General features: G+C 37.6%; 1 protein-coding gene across 2 annotated transcripts in view; it reads right to left on the bottom strand.

The window, feature by feature from the left end:
- XIRP2 (xin actin binding repeat containing 2) overlaps positions 1–25,711 on the bottom strand; it is a 622,353-nt gene that overhangs the window by 125,090 nt on the left and 471,552 nt on the right. For both annotated transcript variants that reach the window (XM_065525608.2, XM_045367191.3), the window contains exon 4: positions 3,230–3,383. In XM_065525608.2, the coding sequence (XP_065381680.1) occupies positions 3,230–3,383 (154 nt within the window). The remainder of the gene's footprint in view (positions 1–3,229; positions 3,384–25,711) is intronic.

Genomic DNA, 25,711 nt, shown 5'->3' with positions numbered 1-25,711 from the left:
TTGATCCAGAGTTTTTCAGCAGAAAGAGTAGATTTTTCAATTCTACATACATGTACGTCAAACGCCAGTACCTAAGACTTCCAGTATTCACTTTCCAACTTACTGGTCTTAAAATATCTAAAAGAAATTCAACAAATCATATATATATATATATATATTTTTTTTTTTTTGAGATGGAGTCTCGCTCTGTTGCCCAGGCTGGAGTGCAGTGGTGCCATCTCGGCTCACTGCAGCCTCCACCTGCCAGGTTCAAGCAATTCTCCTGCCTCAGTCTCCCGAGTAGCTGGGATTACAGGCATTCACTACCATGCCCAGCTAATTTTTGTAATTTTAGTAGAGATGGGGTGTCACCATGTTGGTCAGGGCTGGTCTCAAACTCCTGACCCTAGGTGATTTACCCACCTTGGCCTCCCAAAACGCTGGGATTACAGGCATGAGTGACTACGCCCGACCCAACAAATCAGATTTTTATATTAGTATAATACAATTAATCAAATCATTTACACTGATTGATTTCTTTTCTTTCATATCCCATCATTATCAAATTACCCACATTTGTCAAATTATGGATTTACTATGCTCGACATTTAATGTCATATGATCTAAGTCTTCCTAGAATCATTTTAACAAATGTTAGAGTATATTTCCAAGAAAATGTGAATGGAATGCACCAACATGCACACGGGAGCACTATGGTTTACTTGACACCAATACATAAGTGAGGAAATGGAGTAAATGAAACAGAAGTGGTGAGAGTAATTGTCCACAAACTGGGAACCTGGGAGTGGCTCATTGGGCATAAAAAGAAAGGCTGGGGAAAATCATAGCACCTTTCTGTGCTGTTCTGGTCCTGCAGCTGAGGATATTGGAGTGGAAATAATCTGACAGGCATTGCTAGTTCTGTCCTGGAATGGAGTTATCAATTCACACTGTTTACTAAATTTTAAATATGCAGGATATTAGGTAGTTGCACTTAAATTATCTATTACAAGTGTAATTTTAAAAATCTACTGTTTTTCATATTACTACAAATAAATACTGCCTCAATATGAAACTCTTACGGCTAGTTAAGATGTTTAACTAATATATAAGGCTGTCGCAGTCACTCATATAATTGTATAAACTCTGAAATCTTTCAGTTATCACACTTTATTTAGAAACAAGTGTTTATCTTTTTGGAATAAAATAAATCTTTATAGCAAAACAGCAATATCAAAATGCTCTTGTTTTGTAGGTTTCGTCCAGTTTAATTTGCATGCTGTCCAAGTTAACTAAATTAAGTATTAAAATAGTTTATTATTGTTCCAACAGAGATAGAAATTTGGGGACCTGTGAAAGAATGAAAAGGATCCCATAATGAAATAATTTTGTTTCTTTTAAATGTATTGATACATAGGAATTAGAGTTATTGTGCAATATACAGATAAAATGAAATTAAAATTGCTGCTATGTTCATCCATCTTGCAGATGCAATTTTCCCACCTTGTGTTTGCAAGTTTACTTCTTGTTATTGTCAGTGTAACTGGAAATGTGTATTTGAGGTTACTTTTAAATTTAAGTCATATCTTGACAGTAAATAGTGGTTACACTCCAGAATACTTTTTCTAAGCTTTTAAAATAAAGAGGCCTTTGAAAACCTTTACATGGAAATCAAAGAAAACACAGACGAGGAGAAGTAAGATGTGATGAGTGGAGTTAATTATCTCGTGTAAGTTCGATCAGTTTGCCAAACTCATTTTTGCCTCCCTATGCTAAGCTCTCCACAGGAAAGAATCATCAGAATATAAATCATTCCTTGAAGCTTCTCTTTTCTTGGCCTCTGCTAATCTAATTCTTTTGCATTCGGCCAAGTGCCCATAAAGTTTAATCACAGGCCAGAAATATGTGGAGTAAATTCCTCAAGACTGATACTAATCATATTAGGATATTAATTGGGCATACCAAAATGAATTGAAAGTGAAAAAGAGATTGAAATCTCAATTTACATGTATTTAGAAATCCATGCCCAGGCCATCATTAGCAAACTCCCCTTCACTGTTTCTACACCTGCCTCCCACTCCAAATTACATCCTTATACCAAACGGAATCGGAATGGGCTGAACCACATGTAAATTCCCCTGAAAATCAGTCTGTTCTGTCACAGTGTACAGCTTCTCAAACCTTAATGTGCACATGAATCATTTGAGGATCCTGTTACAAGCAGATTTTGATTTAGTAGAACTGATGTGAGGCTGAAGGGTCTGCATTTCTAATAAGCCTCCAGGTGATGCTGATGTGCTGATTCGCAAACAGCTTTTTTAAAGTTTTAAAGCAGAGTACTATTTGCTTTTCCACACTGTGAACTGTAATATTCCAAAGACTTTCCACATTGCTCACGTGGACTGGTGACTTAACAGTTTGCTACAAATATTCCAAATGATATCTTAAAATTTGTACTAATTATGATCTCTAACAAACACCACAAATACTACAATAGACATTAGTTGGTTAAAGAGGAAAAATCCAGAATGTGTCTAATCAGAAATGATAAATAAGATCTGTATTTTCCAATAAATTATTTGTATTTTTCATGTCTGTCATTGTTGAAAATGATATTAGTAGTGTGATTTCTAACATATGAGCTATTAACTTTTTAATGATATTTGTTTTTTTTTTAATTTATTTATTATTATTATACTTTAAGTTGTAGGGTACATTTAATGATATTTGTAAAGCATTAATCAAATTTATAAGGTTCTGTCTAAAATGTAACACTCTTATGTCGCTTTGTATTCCAAATTCATTATGCAAGTTTAGTTTAATTGTCTGAAAAGGAGATGCTTAAGGCATCTTATTATTTTTTTTTATTTTGCTACTGATAGTTACTCCTAGCTCATTCTTTTGGTACCCACAGACAGAAAGACAAGTATGTTTTTCTTTTATTTTCACAAAAGGAAAAGTAAGATTATGGTCAGGTACATTGTTTCAAACTTCTAATACTGAAAATGCTTGTTGTATTGGTTTATAGTCAATTAAAATATATTCTATTTAGTTATAAAAAACTAATTAAAATATAATATAGAAGTATTTATAAATACCTCTATTTTTCCTAAATTATATTTCCTAAACTATATGCAGTCATTATTTTCCTTACTAATTTTTAAACAAACCCCTCATATATTTTATTTATTAACCACTCATGTTGTACGAGGTATGATCTCAAGAAAGTGTATCAAAATGCTATGCTAACCTTCAAAGATGTGGCTGTGACCACTTTCAGGTGACATCTTGTCACAAGATGTTTCCTCGCCTTTCTCGTCTGAGTCTTTCACAGAATCCTCCAGCTGGCTCCCAGGGTGACTCTTAAAAGCTGGCGAGCACAAACTTCGCTCAATTTCCACTTCCTGTTAGAAGACATTAAAGGGTTGTATGTTAAAAGCTATCAGTAGGAAACAGATGTGTTTTTTAGGGGGGATAGAAGGCAGGAGTGAGAGAGGGAGGGAGTTTCTATCGTGAGTGATGTTTTCCAATATGCTTCGGGTAAAATTTTGATAACTTCGCCAAGAACTGCAAACATATATCTGAACGCTTAGTTTACTTTTCTGCCACTGGTTCCACTTCTGAATTAGCCTTCCTTTCATGTGTGTGTGTTTTTTACTCTCATAAAAGAGAAAGAGTGGAAATAAGGGTCACAATACAACATAATATATGTTAATGGATGCAACTTTCTAGGCCTGAGAAATGTTGATGAGGGAATTTCAAAAAATAGCAATGTATCAACATTATATGCTGAAGACAGAAGGAAATGAGTTTTTTTAATGACATGCTCACCCTATAATAATAACCTGAGCAATTATAGAGTTCCCCAATTACAAATCCATTCAGCCAGCATACAGTGAGTACAGTTTTTCAATTCATAAAGATTATGAAATTACTTCTTGAGATAGTGATTTAAAGGTGAAGAGATAAAAGATTCCCAAAGAAAGGAAGTATAAAGGATATTTCCAACATAGAAAGTCTAGCATTCCTTATTGTATAGGCCAAGTAATGTAATCAAATAAAACAAACCAAGCCAAGTAGACTAAATATTTTGAATAAAAAGTTGCAAAAAGTAAATGACCCAAGACAGTTCAAGAAGCAAAAGTCTAATTTTTACTATGTCAAGTAATATGTTGAAAATGTTTTCAACAGCTACACCTAAGTTAAAGATTTTCATACAGGAGGTCACACAGTAGTCTCCCTGTAACTGCAGTTTTGGTTTCTGCAGTTTCATTTATCTGCGGTCCACAATATGAAATGAAAAATTCCAGAAATAAACCATTTATAAATTTTAAATTGCATGCTCTCTGAGGATCACTCCATCTGCCCAGGACATGAATCATCAGTTTGTTTGTCCATACTACCAACCATGATTCACTTAGAAGCCGTCTTGGTTATCAGATGGACTATCATAGTATTGCAGTGCTTGTGGTCAAATCACTCTTATTTAACCTTTATTACAGCATAGTGTTTTAGTTAGTCTATTTTATTATTAGTGATTGTTGTGAATCTCTTACTGTGCTAAATTTAAAAGTTAAACTTTATTATAGGTATATATGTGTGGGATAAGACATAGTATACACAGGGTTCGGTACTAGCTGTGGTTTTAGGCATCCACCAGGGGCCTTGTAACATGACCTCCGTGGATAAGGGGAGACTACCGTATTTTTCTAAACAGCGATTCAGATGATGATGTCAGTAATTGTTTTTCACTTTTGTTACCTCTTAAGTACACAGACATGAGTGAGTCAAGTTTGAGAGACAGCTAAAAGCTTTGAAACATTTCTTAGAGTAGACACATTTTCTATGTCTTTGCTATGGTTAGAAAAGTTTTTCAATTTATATATAATATATACACACCTGCAAATATATATATACATATATGACATGTACATAACAAGTATATATGAAGATATATATTCACACAAATATATAATATACACATACACATGAATATACATGAGTATGAATATATTCACTATGTATATGTGTGTACATACATTTATTACAAATGTTTGTATATACACATATACACACATACATATAAAATCACTAGAAATATTGGTAACTGGTAATCATATCATCTTTAGATACTCCCCAAAAATATTTGATGTATGCTGTCTTCATTAGAGTGAACTTTAACTGAAACTAAAAACAATTGCAGGAGAAAAATAGAGAAAAAGAACTTGTCGTTTTTTTCAGGGCATTGCCTTTAACATATGTGTTTCCAACTATTACAAAAAATCCATATGTTCATAATTTGTAGTGAGGTATAATGCTGTTGAGACACAGTGTCAGTCATGCCACGACATGTGGCATGAGTATAATTATAACATCCTTCTCTGAGTTCATTCTGGTGTCCTCTCCACTGTCCTGGAAGGTGACTGCTATGACATGAACACATTATGTTTGCTTGTTTTGTTTCAGCAATTTTATCCAACTGCTAGCATTGCAAAACAAGATGAGATAAATAGAAGGTGCAGATGCCTACAAAGTTGTGATTTTTGTTAGGAAAATTTATGTTTTGGTAAAAGGTGGAACACTGAACATGGTCCATGGACTGAGACTGATGATATTAAGGAATAATTTCTGTTTCATATACCTACATGGAAATGTGATTTGATTAAATTTTAGCTGGTGATGACATTAACTTATACTATATTGGTATTCTCATTCTGGAATTCACAAGTATCAAGAATGCATCTTGTATGGAGGCAGTAAGGAACAATCCACATGTGGTGGACCTATTTTCAAGCCCTAGTCATCACATCAAAGTCATTCTGAGGCAAGTTCTTCAGGGCCTGGCAAGGGGTAAGGAGGCAGCTGTGTAGAGATATAAAAGAGCTTCTTGGATGAGGTTGAATTGAGCTCTCTCCAATCAAAGCAGTGATCCGCTTTAATCTCTCGTAATCTGTTTTATACACGGTGCTTCCACAAAAGATTTACTTTGAGTAAAAATCTATAGGCTTAAATAAATGTGTAAAACACCAGTTTAGAAGGAACAAATGCAGCATTTCACAATGAGAAAGTTGGATTCAAGCCCTCCCTTGGCTACTAATTAGCTTTGTGGCCTTGATTAAGTCACTTGCCATTTCTAGGACTAAGTTTTCTCAAATGTTCTTGGAAGAGATTTGGTTATTGGATGCCTAATGTTCAACAACCAACTACTGGTGGTATAATTTTGTTTAAAATAAAATAAAGAAATATGTTTCACCTTTGGTGGCTTCCAGTCTAGTGAAGGAGGTAAATGGTAACGAAGCCCAGGAGTCAGTATTAAACATGCAACTCTAATGCTGAGTATCTCAATGGGGGAATTAACTCAGTGAGAAAGAGAGAGCCGCGCACAGGGCTCTCCTGGGGAAATGACTTTCAGCTGATATTTGAAGAATGAATGGGGCTTAACTACGTGAAGAGCTTTCCAGGTGAAGACAATATGTGCAAATGTCCTGGGCTGGGAGGGAGGACAGAGCATAGAGTAGGTGGGAGCAGGGAGGCTGAAAGAAAACACATGGTGCTGGATGGCCTGCAAAGGCAGGCCGGGGCCAGATCACAAGGCCTGCAGCACTGTATTTACTTTTTTGGTCTTAGCTCAATGGGAAGTTACTGAATGTTTTTAAGTGTGTGTGTGTATGTGTGTGTGTGTATACATGTGCACGCATGACATAATTAGATCTGCCATGTGAAAAGTGCAGTCTAACTCCAGAACATGATTTCTCAATCTTGTCACTGTTATCTGAACCAGATAATTCTTTGTTGTTAGGGCCTTATTCTGTGCATGGTAGGCTGTTTGACAGCCTTCCTGGTCTCTACCCACTAGATGCCAGGAGCATTTGTCCCTAGCTCTGGAGTCATAACTATTAAAAGTGGGTTCACACATTGCAAAATCTCCTGTGGGGAGCAAAGTCACTGCTGGTGAAGAGCCACTACTCCAGACTGGGTTAGAGTAGAAGGTTACAATACATGTGGAAAGAGCAGTTACTATAGCAGTGCTGCAGGCAAGTGATGATGATCTTAAAGAAAGAATGGTGATGGAGATGGCCAGAAGTGAACCAAGTTGAAAGCTACTTAGGAGGTAAAACTTTCAAAGCTTGGTAATGGATTGAATCAGAAGTCTGAGAAAGATAGAGAGGGGAGGGGAGAGAGAGAATGAGAGAGAGAGAGAGAGAATGGGAGAGAATTTAATTTTTCTCTATGGCATGCACAACAAAATGGATTGTGATGCTATTAAATGATGTCAAAATATCAGATAAAGGCTGGTTTGAGGGAGATGATAGATCATGAGTTGGGTAGCAAGATGTCCAAAAGGCAGTTGGATGTGTAGCCCTGGAGCTTAGAGGAGAGGTCCAAACTGAACAACTAATTTAAGTCATCTGCCTTCCGTGGTAATTGAAACAACAGGCTTGAATGAACTTGCTTAGGGGCAAAGTATATAAAGTGTGATGGAGAGTGAGTCCAGAACCAAGCCTTGAAAAATGCCAAGATTAAATGTATGGCAGAGGAGAAAAATCAGAAGGAAAGAATATCTTTAACGATATTGAACTTGCACTGAAAGTATTAATTTGAAGAGGACTAAAATATATCTTGAGTTGAGCAACATGGATGTCAACAGTTGAGCAAAATTGCTTCATTGAAAGTACAAAGGTTCGAAGGCAATTTGAAGTGGTTGAGAGAGTGGCTGGGAGATGGTGAATGGAACTCACTTATTGAAAATTTCAATGTTAATGTGGATGGGAGCAATAAAGCAGTAACTTGAGAGAGATGTGTTTTGTTTGTTTTAAAGGAAGAGTTTTGCATACTTTGAAAAGCTAACTCAAATGATTTAATGAGATGGAGATGCTGACTGTATAGAAGACAGCAGGAACAATCAGTGAAGGAAAATTCCCGAGAAGGGCAAGAGGATGGAACCCAAAGCATGGATAGAAATATAGCCCGAAGGCAGCATAACAGAAAACATTCCTGTTCTCACTGAGGGGAAGGAGGGTCAAATTAATGCAGATATAGGTGATTTGCATGCTTGGTTGCTTGAAGATAAGAACCCAGGCAGAAAGTTATCTATTTTCTCTGTTACAATGCAAAGTCTAATGAACATAGGAGTATTTGAAGAGAATGAAGAAAGTTTAACTTAATTGCTGGGGAGAACAGGGGAAGAGACATGACTAGACAAAGATGACTGTGGCAGTGCAGCACTGGGGGCCCATTTGAGATTGGGAATATTAACTCTGCAGGGCTACCAATTGGGCCTGTTAAGTTACTTAGTTACTTACTAAGTCAGAAAATTCTCCATAGTTCTAGTTTGGGCAATGAGAAAGTATATAGGTGACTTCAGCCAGGGAGCGGTTTTCTGAGGAAAAGTATAAATAAAATGCGTATCACAGAGTGGGGTTAGGGCAGGCAGAGACCAAGTACAGGAAATTTAGGTTGCCACCAAGAGATCTAACAGAGCGATTGAAATGATACACTGTGCAATGTAAGTTGGATTAAAAGGAAAGAAAGGGTACATTGGAAGACAGACAAAGGGTCCCCAGACTGGAGATCTTGGTGAAACTAAAGAACCCTTTTAGTGTCAATATTTGGCAAAGCAAATTGGAGAGAGTCGTGACTGGGGCAACTGAGATGTTTGCTTTAGTTTGTAGAGAGTAGGGTAACTTGTTAGGATCCAGCTGTGACCAAAAAATGAAAGCTAGAGTAGAGGGAAAGTTATTACATAGGAGGAAACCTAGGAACTCAGGGGCCATGATGGTGTCCCAGGAAAATGGAAGGACTTGAAAGGCAGAGGAAAGTTGTGTAGCAATGTCCTTGTAAATGAGGGAAACCATTGAATGTAATAAATAACAGTCATGATGGTTGGTGGTTGGTGGGGAAGGTGCACCTGACTGAATGAGTTTCAGATGTGCAGGGATTTTGTTTGTTTGTTTGTTTTTGTTCTGTTTTTTTTTTTTTTTTTTTTTTTGAGACGGAGTCTCGCTCTGTCGCCCAGGCTGGAGTGCAGTGGCCGGATCTCACCTCACTGCAAGCTCCGCCTCCCAGGTTCACGCATTCTCCTGTCTCAGCCTCCCGAGTAGCTGGGACTACAGACGTCCGCCACCTCGCCCGGCTAGTTTTTTGTATTTTTTTTTTTTTTTTTTTTTTTTGAGACGGAGTCTCGCTTTGTCGCCCAGGCTGGAGTGCAGTGGCCGGATCTCAGCTCACTGCAAGCTCCGCCTCCCAGGTTTACGCCATTCTCCTGCCTCAGCCTCCCGAGTAGCTGGGACTACAGGCGCCCACCACCTCGCCCGGCTAGTTTTTTGTATTTTTAGTAGAGACGGGGTTTCACCATATTAGCCAGGATGGTCTCGATCTCCTGACCTCGTGATCCGCCCGTCTCGGCCTCCCAAAGTGCTGGGATTACAGGCTTGAGCCACCGCGCCCGGCCGGGATTTTAAAAAAAAAAAAAAAAAAAAAGCAGGAGAGGAGTGATTAGGAAGAATGGTCTCCAGGTACATGGAGACAATTCAGGGACACTGATGATTTCGGGGGAGAACCATGTTTCTGTTAAAGCGAGAAGGTGACAGAAGTATTTGGAGAAGAGGTTGAGGGTACAGAAGTCATTGCTGATTATGGAGAGACAGTTCCAGAGGCACTAGTGGAGGCTCTGGCTTAAATAATATGTAAATAAGTAAAAGCTCTCGATAAGGTCTATTATCTTTACTAGTTTTATGACTCTTCAAAACGAGGAAAGCAATTGAAAATAGGGGAAACAAACTTGAAAGAGATTAAGGTAATATTTCTTTTCTTTTCTTCTTTTTTTTTTTTGAGACCGAGTTTCACTCTTGTTGCTCAGGCTGGAGTGCAATGGTGCATGGTGTGATCTCAGCTCCCCACAACCTCTGCCTCCCGGGTTCAAGTGATTCTCCTGCCTCAGCTTCCTGAGTAGCTGGGATTACAGGCATGCACCACCATGCCCGGCTAATTTTGTATTTTCAGTAGAGACAGGATTTCTCCATGTTGCTCAGGCTGTTCTCGAACTCCCAACCTCAGGTGATCCACTTGCCTCAGCCTCCCAAAGTGCTGAGATTACAAGATAATTTTTCTTGCATATTTACATACATGTATTACTTTAACATATGTATAATTATGATCTTAGAAGATAAAATATTTTTTAAGATATGAGAATGAAAAATGTCAAGTCTTTAATACAACCCAATGTCTATTTCACAAGAGACATAGAGCTGTAGAGTCCCCTAAAATAATCAGAACGTCTTACCAGGCATTTGAAAACAAAGCGGGTGGCTGTACTGCTTTATATATTTTCTTCTCAGTGTGGATCCCTGAATGAAGAGGTCACCAGGAAAAAATAAGATGATAAAAAGAAAATATTTAGATTTGTCTACATTTAAACTGCTGCGCTAGCTCGTGTACACTCCCAAACTCAGTAAGTTCTTTAGAGAAATAAAAATATTAACAGAAGCATAAAGAAGTTTTACACAGACATGAAGAGAAGAACAAAAATAAAAGAAAATTACCAAAATATAAAAGACAAGAGAAGAAACTTTATATGAATTCTGCCGTGTTACTGTCCCACCTGGTCTTTGAACTTTTATTATTTTTTTTCAGAAGTCCTTTCCTGGAAGACTGTACCTCCTCCCACTATGTATTAAAAATATTTCTTCCCTCATGACCTAGCTCAGTGCAGTCTCCTCCAGGAAGCCCCTTCAATCATTATATTTTATACTCATCTTTCATTCATTCAAAATATTTTTGATTAATCTATCTCAAGAATTGTTTTAGGCACCATAACTACAAAAATGATTAAGGTGCAAGTTGGGTCCTCAAGAAGCTCATAGTCCAATGGCAGGGCAAGAGACGTTACGTGAGTATTGTAACAAAAAGGGGTGTGTGATAATAAAGAAATGTAGGTGTCCTGGACACACAGGTGGAAGATTCTGGGGAGATGTGGTCAGAGAAAGCTTCCTGAATTTGATCCTGTAGGTAACAAGAATTCTTGGAAGTGAATTAAGTGGGGGCGATGGGATTAGATTTTACTTTAGATAGATATATCTGTCAGCTGTGTGAAAAACGGATCATACAGTTGCCTCTCAATATCCAAGGGGGTATTGGCTCCAGGACCACCTTGGATACCAAAACCCATACACATTTAAGTCTCACAGAGAGCCCTGTGGAATGTGTAGATATGAAGTCAGATGAAGTCAACTTTCCATATTCATGGGTTTCCCAGCCAGCCAACACTGTATTTTCCATGCGTGTTTGGTTGCAGATGCGGAACCAGTGAATATGGAGGGTTGACTACTTATTGAAAACATCCTGCACGTAAGTGGACCCACACAATTCAGACCTGTGTTGCACAAGGGTCAACTGCAATGGAATAAGATGGTAACATCTTCTGTAGTAAGTGTATTAAGGAATTTATTAAAATTTCCAATTGAGAGATAGGAAAAGCCTACATTAGGAGAGTGAGAAGGGGACTAGAGGGAAGAGAACCCATTACAAATATTTAGGCATCAAAGTAGTAGTTTTTAGGATAAAGGTAGTGAGGGAGTGCAAGAAGTCTAGCATAATTTCTAGATATTCTAATTGAGATGGCTTTATGAAATTGATAAAACAGAGTGAATGTCTTCCCCAAATGCATGTGTGCCTCAGAGAAGTGAAGGCTGATCGTGGGCTTCCTTCTGGACTGACCACAAAGAATGAGTTGATCTAGAAGGAAAACTGGGGGAATCCAGCACATGCCACACCCTCAGTTTTGGGGCAGCACTCCTCTGGATGGACCCTCAGGGGGACCCCAAAAAGCATATACTTATCTGTACCTCCCTATGTTAATTTCATACATAAAAGTGAAACTGAACTTTTCCATGAAAATACTGATGCAGAACAACAGGGTTATCTGGCTTTAAAAAGATGCTGGAGTTTCATTCTTGAGGGCCATCAAGTGAATTAAGTTTTTGACATGTTGAGTTTGAGCTTTCCCTAAAGACATCCAGGTGAATATGTCCAGCAGGCAGCGAGAAATCTGAAATTCAAAGAAGTCACAGCTGGAGTGAAAGATTTAGGGCTCAGCAGCAATAAGGTGGTAGTCTCAACAGTAAGACTCAATTATTATTGAATTAGAACATGCAGAATAAGTCTAGACAGCTGTGAAACAAACCTCTCAGGCATTTGGGGGACAAGCAAAGATTATCTGGTGAAGGCAGTAGAGGAGAAACAGTCAGAAGTTCAGTCACCACCAGTCCACATGGAGCATTTCTGTAAGCTGGAAAAAGGTGCCTCCTCAAAACACTTTTCTGTGTCTGTCAGAAGGCTGTCACAATATACTGATTTCATTAGACTAGATCATGTTATTGCCATCTGCTGGAAAGTTATCATGATAGATGCACAAGTCTACCTCATGTTTCATGTGAATCTCCTTCCCTTATATGTGTTTCTTTGAGATGCTTTAGACCTGTACAACTATTTGTGGCTGACACAGGAAATCAGGGAAGAGTGCAAAGTCTTGAATACCAAGGAAGTAGGGCATTTCAAATGCAGCAGGGAATTTAGGAAAAAAATGCAATAAAAATATCTCCAATATGCCCAAATTTGGGCAATTAGGAGGTAGCCCAGGTAAAAACCATTCCTGTAGAAGAGAGTTGGCTTAGGAAAGACTGATAATGAAGAGAAAGAGATGGCAATGTAAATTCCTATTCTAAAAAATTTGAATAGTAATAATAATAACAACAACAATAATAAGTAGGAAGTATTGAACACTCATTATATTTCAGGCATGGTGTTAAGCACTTTACATGTATTATACTCATAGAATTTTCATTTCAACCCTATGGGAAGGTGCTATTCTCATTTTATGATGCTGACAGTGAGGCTCACAGTAGGACATGCAATCAAGGGCACAGGCACAGGAGATGAGGGTGTAGGTGTGGATGTGTAGATGGATGGGGGTTGGGGGAAGATCACTGCTGTCAGCCCCCATGGTTTTTCCCATCTCAGAAGAAAGCAAATGACAAGTTATTTGAGAAGATGTAGAGGGTAGTTTTCCCAGAAGATCTCATTCGGAGCCAGAGTTTAATGTGAAGCTCTTCCATTTAATAGAAGTTACTTTGGCTGCCTCATAACATCCTTAGCCTTAGGCTTTTCATCAGAAAAACAAGGACAAATCATGTCTCCCCTACTAATTTTTACAATACTTTCATAGGACAGTTTCCTCATCTGTATGCTCACGTGCAATATACCTTCCACTCCCCCATCAAGAAGCAAAGCTATTTCTCCTCCATGAATCAACATTCATCTTGTAGGAACTTTTCTGAGAGAGCACAGCAGAAATGGCGCTTGACCAACCTTTCCAGTCTTGGCTTAGCCCTTCACTAGCATGGCAGGTTTTGTTTCCTGCCTCTTGGAAGCCAGCTGCCATGTTAGAAGTGTGATTATATCTGAGACTACCGTGGCCTCAAAAAACAAGGTGGCAGAGAAAGAGAGAGTGAGAGAGAGAGCACAAGGAGCACAAGCTACCCAGATATGCAAGTGAAGAAAGAAGCCTCGCAGCTTCTGCCAGAGTGTCCTGTCTCTCAGGACGCTCATTTTTGGGAGACTCCATCTCAGAAGCCATCAGCATGCATCGAGAAGCTCACGCCACTTGGAGAGATCATTTGTAGGTGCTCCATTCTACAGCCCCAGCTGATGTCCCAGGCAACAGAAGCATCAACTGCCTGGAGGATATTGGATGTTCAGTCCTATAACTTCATATAACTCTAACCTGGCCCACGTTAGATGAAAACATCATGAGCTATTCCACGTAAGGCTCCCCAGCTGAGTTAAGTCAACCCATAGAACCATGAGTGATTAAAACAAACTGCATTAAATAACCAAATTTTGGAGGTAGTTTGTTATGCAACAATAAATAACCAGAAAATATTATGCTCACCACATCTCCTATTGTTCAGCTTCTGTGACTCTAACTTTTCTACTCACAAATATGAAAAATGAAGAAATGTAGTCCTTAAAGAAGTCATAAAGGCTGACATTCCTTGAATATTACTTTGTGCCAAGTACTCTGCTTTAAATACATCCTTTTTATTAAACAGATTTAACAATACTAATGAGGTAGCTACCTCTATTTTACATGAAGAAACTAATGTTAGAGAGCTTGAGTAACTTGCCCAAGGCCACACACTTAAGACAGTGGTGGACCTATTTCAGTCTGATGCTAAGCTGATATTTTTAACTTCTGCATCATCCTGTTTCCCTACTGTAATTTATTTGTCAGTTCCAGAAACTGAAATAATGTAGGCTAAAATGGCATGAGAGGTAAAATATCAACTCCTTTATAGCTACGTATCTTATTCTTCTCTAAAATTCTTGTAGCATTGTGCCTTTTACATGGTAGGCACTTGATAAATGATGAGCTGACTTTTAAAAGTCTCATGACATTTTATATTGAAATAGTATCAAGGAACAGCAGCAAGAAAAATAGACAAATACAATAACTAGATGGAGAAATAATAATGATCATCACAACATTATCACATTCTACTGCACACATCACTTTAGAAGGGTCAAGAGAAACAATGTGGCTTGCCCCCTCATTTAACAATGCTTGATGAAGTATTGAGAAATTAAATTTAGCAGCTGAGTTAACTGGGCTTCCTGGTTTCCCAGTGACTTTTCAGTAACTTGGCACTTAGAACCTCTCAACATGGCTCTGCTGGGTTCCACCACCCTGATCTGGGCCATCCTTCTGGCTACTCCCAAAGGGACAGCAGCATTTAATGAATACACTTTCTGCTTCTCCACCAGTGTTTACACATGTTTGTCTAAAGAAAGCTCCTCTGAATGCCCCACTTTGCCACTGTTTTCTATAGAAATTCCCAAACTGCTTTCACATGAGGTCCAAGTGACACTTGGTTTAGGAAGCTTTTCCCAAATGCCCCAGCTAAAAACAATCACTCCATGTCAGAGCTCCTCCAGTATTTACATCTTTTTCATTCCGCTTCGTACTCTAGTCACTTTTGACACATCTTGTTTCCCCTACTGCACTGTCAGCTCATTAAGAACATGCTTTATCCATCTTTGTAGCCACACTGAGTCTCACATACTGCTTTCTTTGAACACTGCAGGTACTTACTAAATGTTTGTCGAATGGATTTGAATACTTTGTGAATTTTATATTCACACAAAGCATTCAAAAGAAAATGCAACTGAGAAATGTCCAAATATGGTGAAGACACATCTTCTAGAGTGAAAGACATAAAGAAAATAGGCTAATTCCCCGTGGAGAGGAGGAAAAACGTAATTTATATCTCTATGTATAATGAACTAAAACTTTATTGCCAAAACTTTAAAAATGTTTGTCTAGATGGAACTCAGCATCTAAACTTTTCTAAAAACAAGTGATACATGAGAGAAACAAAAGGAGTACTAAAATTATGGTCTGTAAACAAGGAGACTTTTTTTTCTAGAATACTATGAAACAATTTTTTTAATGGATCATCTGTTCTCATGATATTTCCATTACTCCCTGCAGAATGGGTTTACATATTAAATAACAAAACAGAAATTACCATTTCCAGGGAAGAGAATGCATCAAATTATTTATAGATTTTATCAATCCTTATTAACTGCACAGCCACAAAATCAACACCATCCTTGTCACTCCTATAGGTGCTTGTTGCCTGAGTTCTACATTTCCTGTTTTACTCCTGTACACTCAGCACATCTATCCACTTTAGTTAATTGATTTCATTGAATACCGTTATAGGTTGAATTGTGTACCCCCAAAATTCTAATCCCCAGTACCTCAGAATATTCTTGTATTTGGAGACAGGGCCCTTAAAGAGATAATTCAGTTAAAATGAGGCCATTAGGATGGCCAGTCTGACTAGCTTCCTCATAAAAAGAAAGCAGTCTGGGCCGGGCGCGGTGGCTCAGGCCTGTAATCCCAGCACTTTGGGAGGCCGAGGTGGGTGGATCACGAGGTCAGGAGATCGAGACCATCCTGGCTAACACGGTGAAACCCTGTCTCTACTAAAAATACAAAAAATTAGCCGAGCATGGTGGTGGGTTCCTGTAGTCCCAGCTACTCGGGAGGCTGAGGCAGGAGAATGGTGTGAACCTGGGAGGTGGAGCTTTCAGAGAGCTGAGATCGTGCCACTGCACTCCAGCCTGGGCGACAGAGCGAGACACCATCTCAAACAAAACAAAACAAAACAACAACAACAACAACAACAAAACAAGAAGAAAGCAGTCTGACTGGTCTCCTTATCAGAAGAAATTTGGACCCATAAAGAGACAGGAGGGGTGCATGCTCAAAGAGGAATGAGCATGTGAAGAGGCAGCAAGAGGAAGGCCATCTGCAAGCCACAGAGAGAGGCCTGGAATATATTCTTCCCTTATGGCCTTCAGAGAAAACAAACTCTGCAAGCAACTTGATCTTGACTTCTAACCTCTAAAACTGCAAAAATAAATAAATAAATAAATAAATAAATAAATAATTTCTCTGGTTTAAGCTACTCAATCTCTGGCATTTTGTTAAGGCACCCCTAGCAAACCAGTACTCTACATTTATCCTTACAGGTGTAAGACTAAAATTGGGCATTAAATGTATATATTAAAGTAAGTTTCTTAGTAGTTTTAAAAATAATAGATTTATTTAGCTAATTGTGTGTCTACAGCCAGATAAAGAACTTCTTAATAATGGTGACTGACTCTGCACCACCCCCAATGGATGAATTAAACAGAACAACTGTCAAAATAGTTGTGTACTTATAGTTTTGAACGCGTATTTGCCTCAGTATGTTTACTGTCATTGGGTGTAAAGCTAACATGTGATACAAGGTGTGCAGACCTTTGATCCTGAGACAAGCCACAGGCAAACATTTTCACAGCTATTTTATAATCCCCGATCAAAATGAGATACATTCTTGAAATGCTGAATTTTTCAGATATGTTCCTACCACAACACTGCCTGCATTCCAATTTTATTAACATCTGACAGATTTTTAGGTTCACAGTTGAAATAAATGCAAGCCCTATGTGGCCCTTGAAAAGTGAGCACAAATTAAGGTACACAGTCCCACAGAAGTCCCTGGCACGAAGACCCAAACAAACAAAAAAAAAAACTGTAAACGCAAATTGGTCATCAAGGTCCTTCCTTCCCTAATTTAATGCTACATTAAATTTTTAAAAATTAATTCTAGATATACATTTTAAGACTCTTCTTCACCTTGACTTTAGTTCCATGATGATATTAAGATACCTTGATATTATATCACTCTGGCATATTTCCCTAAACCTGAGATTTACAGTAAGATTTTGTCTTCGGAATTCCTGAAGTGGATGCTAAGGTCCTTAGGGGCAAGGCTAAGTCTCTCTGGCCTCCAATTTCTCCCTCTTAGTGCTCTGTGTAGGGCTAGGAGTGGAAAACACATGCAGTAAGACATGTTCTCAAAATGGAAGACAGTCACTTGAATTTCTGTAGATTGTTCAATGTGATGTACCTATTGATTCATACTGTATTATCAATTTGATAGATGTGTTATGAATTTGATAACAGAATATTTACTCAAAAAGGGGCCTTCTGCTCACAAGTACACTGAGTAGGCAGCCATGTACCTGCAGTCTTCAGAAATGCTCAGTTAAGGGACCTTGGGTCTTCCAGAAGGAAGAATCAGCTTCCCGTGATGATACCATCTACAGACAGTATCCTGCCAGAGAGGCCAGATTGCCTGGACATTCAAGTGAACACTACTACACATTTTTCATTCTGGTGCTGGAAACGACGTCACTATTCACCATGGGTAGGACTTCAACCTTTCTGATGACTGTTATTTCTCTGCAGAATAAGCCTTTTCATCCTTGCTTCTCCTAGGATGTGCAAATGAATAGAAAACAATTTGGCATATATGCACCTTTTGGGTGAAAAATCTTGTACTGTGCTCTCTTATAGCTGGAGGTAAATAAGCACAGAAAAGTTACAATTCTAGTCCTGGTTCTTACCCCATTTTTGGTTGGGTCCAGTATTAAAACTCATATGTCCAACATTTTAAAGAAAGATTATTGCCTATGTGCAGGTGTACAATTATTTAATATTCTCTGAAGAAAGACTCTTCAGGGAGGGGAAGAGCTGATTCAGGGATTGTGGGCATGTTACCTAATTTCTTTAGATTAACTGATCTCATTTAGAAGCTAGGCATGTACATGATTATTTTGGTATTTACTACTGCCCTAACAGAAAGAATGCTGTGAAATTGAAAATGGTATGTTTCATAGTTCACTGAGGTTCTCCCATGTGCAAAAATACAACATGCTGCTATCTGAGCTTTGAGAGGCAGAGTATATCATTATGTCTCTTTGCTTCTCACCTCTTTAGAGGTCATGTTCATTTGACTTGCTGTGTGCCTAAGAAAACCTGTGGAAAATTACGCTGAAGGAGTACTAAACATAAATTCCCCATGAGATGCAGATTTTAATGCCATGTAACCTTATTTTCATTCTGGCTTCACATTTAGGCAGTTAATTTTCCATATAAAGCAGAAATACTGCCTTCTTTCCCTTCTCAGTCAAGAATAAAATTCTGCAACTTGCCGCAGTCACTCTCATTTTCTTAAATAGGGCCCTAAAGTATTTTATGATTATCTTTATTAGTTGGAGACCATATCCACTCTTAAAGGAATTCTAATGAAAAGAAAACTTCTATTAAAATATTTTAACTAGTTTCAAGTGACCATATTACTAGCAATGGAAAAATCTCTAATGGCTAAACCTTTTAAAGCTAATCTGCTTTAACACATTTTAAAACTCATGTGCCATTTAAGATTTAGGTGTTACCATGCAAAGTGTTTTCTTTCTCTGTTTTTACATCCATTTTTTATTTCATTTTCTTTGACCTTTTGAAAATGAAATAACCCAATGATATCCCCTGTAGTTGCATGAATGAGCTATAAATGAATTACTGTATTCAAACTATCATACTAAAATATGCAAAATAATAAAGAGAAAAATACGTGCATTTGTGTGAACAGTGATTCAATAATGCTTAGATGGAATGGATTATGTCTATTTGAGGAGCATAAATTTCTTGTTAGATAGAATATCCACATAGTTATATTGAGTTGCAATGACAAGGTGGAAAATGGTTGGAAGATGGCAGACCTATGTTTATATCCCAACTTCGAATACTTCCCAGCTTAGGGAACACAACATAGTTATTTCATCTCTGTAGGTTTCCATTTCTTCATCTGTAAAGTCACAATAACATATCTCACTTTTGAGTGAATACCAAATACCACATTTTGTAGGGTAGACATTCAATACATGGTAGCTACCCCAAGGATATTTCAACATACAATTGTAATAATCAATGAAATCATAAGACAGGAATGGTTTTCTACATTCAAAGAGAGACTTCAGAGATTTCTCAAGTAGTGTATTTGATTTATGGTTGGGAACCCTCTTTTATATGCTAAATTAAATATCTGGGCAAAATATTAACCTAATAGGGTCTGAATATTTATATTCATGAGCTAATTATGGTGTGCTGAGATTTTGTTAAGATAAAAGTGTGAGATACACGATCTCATGAAGCTTCTGACTGTCCACATTTTATAGAAGACAGAGCCTTGTAATTATCCAAAAAAGATGAGTCTTTATCTTCTTTCGTCTCTCATGAGCTATGGGAACTTGGATATATCATATACTCCCTGTAACTCTTTTCCTTGACCACAAATAGAAGGTAATGGTAATTCACACATACTGTAGTGATAATTCAAATAATTATTTAAAACAATACCCTTACAATGCCTCAAATGCCTTAGAGACTGTGCTGTCAGTCAAAGTTAGGATTGTGAATCACAAGGTGGAAATACAGAGATTTGTGAAGACACTGCATGCTATAATACAGTTATTTGCTGTTTCTAGATGATGTAACACTCAGTGCCATGGAGGAACAGATGCCAAAGAAAGCTTACTCAAGTCCTTTCATCCTTGGCGACGATGCTCTCTGCTAGAAATAGTACAGAGCTCTAGGAAGCCAGACACAGCCCCCAAAAGACAAAGTTCATGGAATGGCACTAAAGAAGTGCAGACAGGGCCTCACCTTTTCTAAAGCTTTTGCTGAGAGAATCCTCGTTTCTGTACTACTGGACTACAGCTGGTCAAAAAACATCGACGGAAACCAGCCCTATCGTGACTGAGGTAAAATCGTTTAAAGACTCGGCACAAAGCGGAAGTACTAGCACCCTATGATTTCTTTTTTAGAAACTCATTTTATAAATCCCCATGAACAACACAACAGATATTTTTAATATAGTAGCACAGAAGGGAAGCCTCTAAGTGGATTATCCATATAACATCTTTATGATGCTGAAAGGGAGAAAGAGTGCCCTTATAGACCAATTAGATCAGCACTTTGCATGCGTGACAGACTGATGTTTAACATTTGCAGCAATGAGGGAGAAAAGCAGAAACAAAATCTTTCTATAAATAAACTGCTGAACTTTAGCATGTGCCATATTAAGAAATTTTCAATCTTCTTAACTGTGAAACTGTGTGCTTTGAATTGAAATGATCTCTGTAGTCTTTAGAGCAATTGTGGGCATCATGCATAATCTATTTGTTTATTTAACAAACATTGGGCACTTATAAAATGCCAGAAACTTTGTCAACTCCTGAAATTTGACAAAGCAGCACAATCAAGAGCTTGTCCTTCAAGCACTCAGAGTCTGGTATAATCACTTATAGGCTAGTTCTAGTGCAATGGTTCTCAGAGGCTGGTGAGTCATGAGGTTGTATTCAAATGTTGAACTTGCAAATGAATCACATATTTGCTCTGTTTCATGGTGATCCCTATAGTATTTTGCCTTTGCTCCCCTCATTAATTAATGAGTTAAATAAAATCTTTGACTTTACATTTGTATTTGTCTGAGAGATATTGTATCTTTTAAAAAATTATATTTCAAATACTTTGATAATTCTTCTAAGTTTCTGGAGTCTCCTCAAAATGCATTCCAAGATGCCAGTGTTTATCTAATGTGAAAAAGAAGGGGAAAAAATCTAGTTTCCTTTCAAGAGCTTCCTATTTTTCTTCTTTTCATAAACTATTGAAATAATCATCTACTACCACTGTCTCCATTTCATTACTTCTCACTTGCTCTTCAACCCATCCCAATCCAGTTTTTGCCTCCACTGAATCTCTGACATTGATCTTGCCACAGGGACAATCTCATCAATACCCTCCTTGCTGCTTAAATCAATGAATATATCTCAGTTTCCAACTCATTTAACACTCTAGGCTGTTCTTCCTCTTGAATTTATCTCCTTTCCTGGGCTTCTATGACACTGCATTCTCCTGGTTTTCCTCCTATCTCTTTGGCAATTATTTGGCTTTCTTCTTATTTCTTGGTCTTAGTCCTTTTTTGGTATGGATATATAATTTGTATACATAATTACCTTCATGACATCCATCTACATATTGATAACCTCTTAGTTTGTCTGTGGTGCTGTAATAGGCTATCTGAAACTAGGTAATTCATAAAGATCAGAAATTTATTTACCACAGTTCTGAAGGCTGGAGAATCCAAGATCAAGGTGCTAGCAGGTGGACTATCTGATGATGGTCTGGTCTCTGTCCACTATGGTGTCTTGAATGCGGCATCCTCCAGAGGGAAGTAAGGAATGCTGTGTACTCAAACAGCAAAAGGAAGAAGGGCAAAAAGGAACTAACCTTCCTCCATCAATCCCTTTTATTTTAATTTATTTTATTTTTTTGAGACAAAGTCTCCCAGTGTCGCCCAGGCTGTAGTGCCCTGGCCCGATCTCGGCTCACTGCAACCTCCACCTCCCTGGTTTAAGCAATTCCCCTGCCTCAGCCTCCGGAGTAGCTGGGATTACAGGCGCATGCCACCACATCCTGCTAATATTTATGTATTTTTAGGAGAGATGGTGTTACACATGTTGGCCAGACTGGTCTCAAACTCCCGAGCTCAGGCAATCTGCCCATCACAGCCTTACAAAGTGCTGGGATTACAGGCATGAGTCACTGTGCCCAGCCCATCAAGCCCTTTTATAATTAATTTATTCATAAAGGTGGGGGCCTCATGACCTAAACACCTCTCAAAAGGCCACACCTCTCAAGATTATTGCATTGGGGGTTAAATTTCAACATTAATTTTTCATGGGAAAAAACATAGAAACTTATAAATATGAATGCCAAAGCCAGACATTGATTTCTAAATTTTATGTATACATGGAATAGAAGCCAAGTGGGGTTTTTCTGTTGTCTCAGCATTTTGGTCAGATCTCAAAGCTGAGAACAAAGGGTATGAGAGACAACTTACCACAAAGTAAAGTGCCAGATCATTCATTGCAAAACTTAATAAAGAGTAACACAAAAAATAATTTCTAAATGTTAGCTCATGACAAACCTAGAGTAAAATGGGAAAAAATTCAACATCTTAATAATAAAAATTTAAAATGCAGAAATTCTTTGGAGAGGTTTGCTTGCGTACTGTATTGCAAACCCACATTCATGAGGATGAGCTAAGTGTTTCTCTCATCACCTCAAGCTGTATGAGAAAGTCTACAGTAGACTCAGCTCAGCTGGGTGTGGGTTAGACTGCAAAAGTCTCCAATCACATGTGATGTTAAGGCACCAGGACAAAGTTTAGTGAGATTTTCTGGAGAAGCTGACATTATCTCCTTGGATTTGCAAGACACAGGGAACTGGCGACTGAGGCTTGCTTGAAGAAATCTGAAAACAAGAGATTTTACAGTCACTCCCTGATGGGAAAATGTGAATGGATGATTTTTTTTTCTTGTAGACTAAACAAAGGTTGCATTTGAGTCATCTTTAAATGGATTTCTACAAAGAGTAAGTTGATTCAAGAAAAAAGAGGCTGATACATTGTGTGTATGTGCACCATATGTGTATGGCAGGGAGTGGGGAGGTGGAGCAGAGGAGTCAAAAGTATCCAGCTAGAGATTTTAATGCCAGTACTAGAGAATGAGGAAGTAGGACATGTCCAAGAAACAGGCAAAGTTACTCCATAAAACAAAGCATTTAGTTATCTGCCATTTCCAGAGATCACTGACATCAGATTATAATTCTATTAATCAAGTAATAAATTTTATGCCCCTTACTATTGTTCAGTTCTCCTCAGTTCCAACCCAAATCATATTAAGAGGCATTCTCTAACTCTAAATAAATCAGAGCCCAGGATGAGAAGAGATAGAACTATTATTATTTTGATAAGGTAATCATATATTTTTGTTGTATATGAAACCATATTTCTTATAAGCAAAGGACATTTATCCATTTTCTCAGATTAATACTCATAAACTCTCTCATGCTTACTTATGGCTATGGCACAGTGAATCTTCACTGTTAGTTGGCTATTCTTTAGTACATCTAACTCTTCTGCTGACAGAAATCAAATTGTACTCCCTCTTGAAGGATAGTATTTTTTTCCAAACTATATATGTCACTTATCTTTTTAAATGTAATTACATAATTCAGTTAAACATTACATTAACTAATACAAGAGGAAAGACAGAACAAACATAAAAAATAACAAAAAGTCTAACATATCAATAATCACACAAAATATAAGTGATCTAATCACACCAATTAGAAGAGTATAGGAATGTGGAAAAGTTGACAACATAACTGTATGCTATTTTCTTTGACTGACTTCAAACATAATAACATAGGTAGGTTGAAAGCAGAAGTCAAAAAAAGACATAGACTATAAACTTTTATCAAAAGAAAGTAGAAGTATCTATTTTAATGTCAGATGAAATAGACTTTAGATCATATAAATTTACCAGAGACAGAAAGGAACATTACGAATTATAAAAATGGTTAAAAGACTAAAAGGCATTTCAATCCTAATTCTGTATGTATGAATCAACAGAGCTACAAAACATGTAAAGCAACAACTGATAGAACTGAATAGAGAAATAGACAAATTCACAATGATATTTCAATATTTTTAACACCTCTCTCTCAACATTTAATAGAATAACTTGATTGAAATCCATTAATGATATAGAAAAACTCATCAACACCATAAATTAACAGTACCTAATTAATATTTATGGAACATCTCACCCAAGAAAGGCAAAATAAACATTCTTTTCAAGTGTCCTTGGAATGTATACCAAGATAGACCATATTCCAGGCCATAAAACAAACCTCAACAAATTTAAAATAATTAAAATCATACACAGTGTGTTTTTCCAACCAAAGTGGAATCAATCTAGAGATCAGAAACAGAAAGATAACATGAAAATCATCAAACTGTTGGAAACTAAACAATACACTTCTAAACAATCCATGGATCAAAAAGGAAGTCTCAAAGAAAATTTTAAAAAGTATATTGAACATTTGCTAGAGCTTCCAAACTAGTAGTTCTGCTTCTGTCTGAACTCTACAGACAGGCACAACCCTGTATTTCCTCAGGAAGCACATGGAAATCAGATTAGGGCCAACCTGGCAAGGATACAGTTTGACTGCCAACTATGGCCCCTACCTGAGGAAGCCCCATGGACAAGAGCATCCAGCAAAAGCAATGTGAGAACAGAGACAACAATAAGAGGAGGCCCCTCCAAGACCCATGAGTAGACTAGAATTGAAGCCAGTCAACTGAAATCACTTTATGCTCTAATCAAACCCCCAAGGGCATCAAAGAAGAAAAAAGCCAAACAATTCATCCAAAGGACAGTAACTTCAAAGATTGAAGGAATATCAGCCCACAAAAATGAGAAAGAACTAGCACAAGGACTCTGGCAGCTCAAAAAGCCAGAGTGCCTTCTTTCCTCTAAATGAATGCACTGGTTCCCCAGCAAAGGTACTTAGATGGGTTGAAATGACAAAAACATAATTCAGAATATGGATAGGAATAAAAATCATTGAGATTCAGAAGGAGATTCATCAAAACCTAATCCAAGGGAGCTAAGAATCACAGTAAAATGATATAGGAGCTGACAGGCAAAATAGCCATTATAAAAAAGAACCAAACAGATCTGACAGAGCTGAAAAATACACTATAAGAATTGTATAATGGAACCACAAGTATTAACATCAGGATAGACCAATCTAAGGAAGAATCTCAGAGCTTGAAAACTGACTTTCTGAAATAACTCAGTCAGGCAAAAACAAATAAAAAAGAATAAAGAAAACCTCAGAGAAATATGAGATTATGTAAAAAGACCACATCTATGAGTCATTGGCATCTCTGAAAGAGAAAGAAAGAAAACAAACAACTCAGAAAATGATTTCAGGATATCAACAATAAAAACTTCCCCAAGCTTACTAGAGAGGTCAACATTCAAATCAAGGAAATGAAGAAAACCCCTGCAAGATGTTGCACAAAAAGACCATCCCCCAGGCACTTAATCATGAAATTCTTCAAGATTGAAATGAAACATAAAATGTTAAAGGCAGTTAAAAAGAAGAGGCAAGTCACCTACAAGAGGAAACAAATCAGGCTAAAAGCAGAAACCCCACAAGCCAGAAAAATTTGGGGGCCTATATTCGGCATTCTTAAAGAAAAATATTCCAATCAAGAATTTCATACCCAGCCAAACTAAGCTTCATAAATGAAGGAGAAATTAGCTTTCAGATAAGCAAATACTGTTGGGAATTTCTTATCACCAGACCTGCCTAATAAGAGGTCCTGAAAGAACCACTAACTATGGAAAGGAAAGACACTAC

This window comes from Macaca fascicularis, chromosome 12, assembly GCF_037993035.2.
Source record: "Macaca fascicularis isolate 582-1 chromosome 12, T2T-MFA8v1.1".
Taxonomy (NCBI): domain Eukaryota; kingdom Metazoa; phylum Chordata; class Mammalia; order Primates; family Cercopithecidae; genus Macaca; species Macaca fascicularis.
This window is presented reverse-complemented; position numbering and strand designations above follow the sequence as displayed.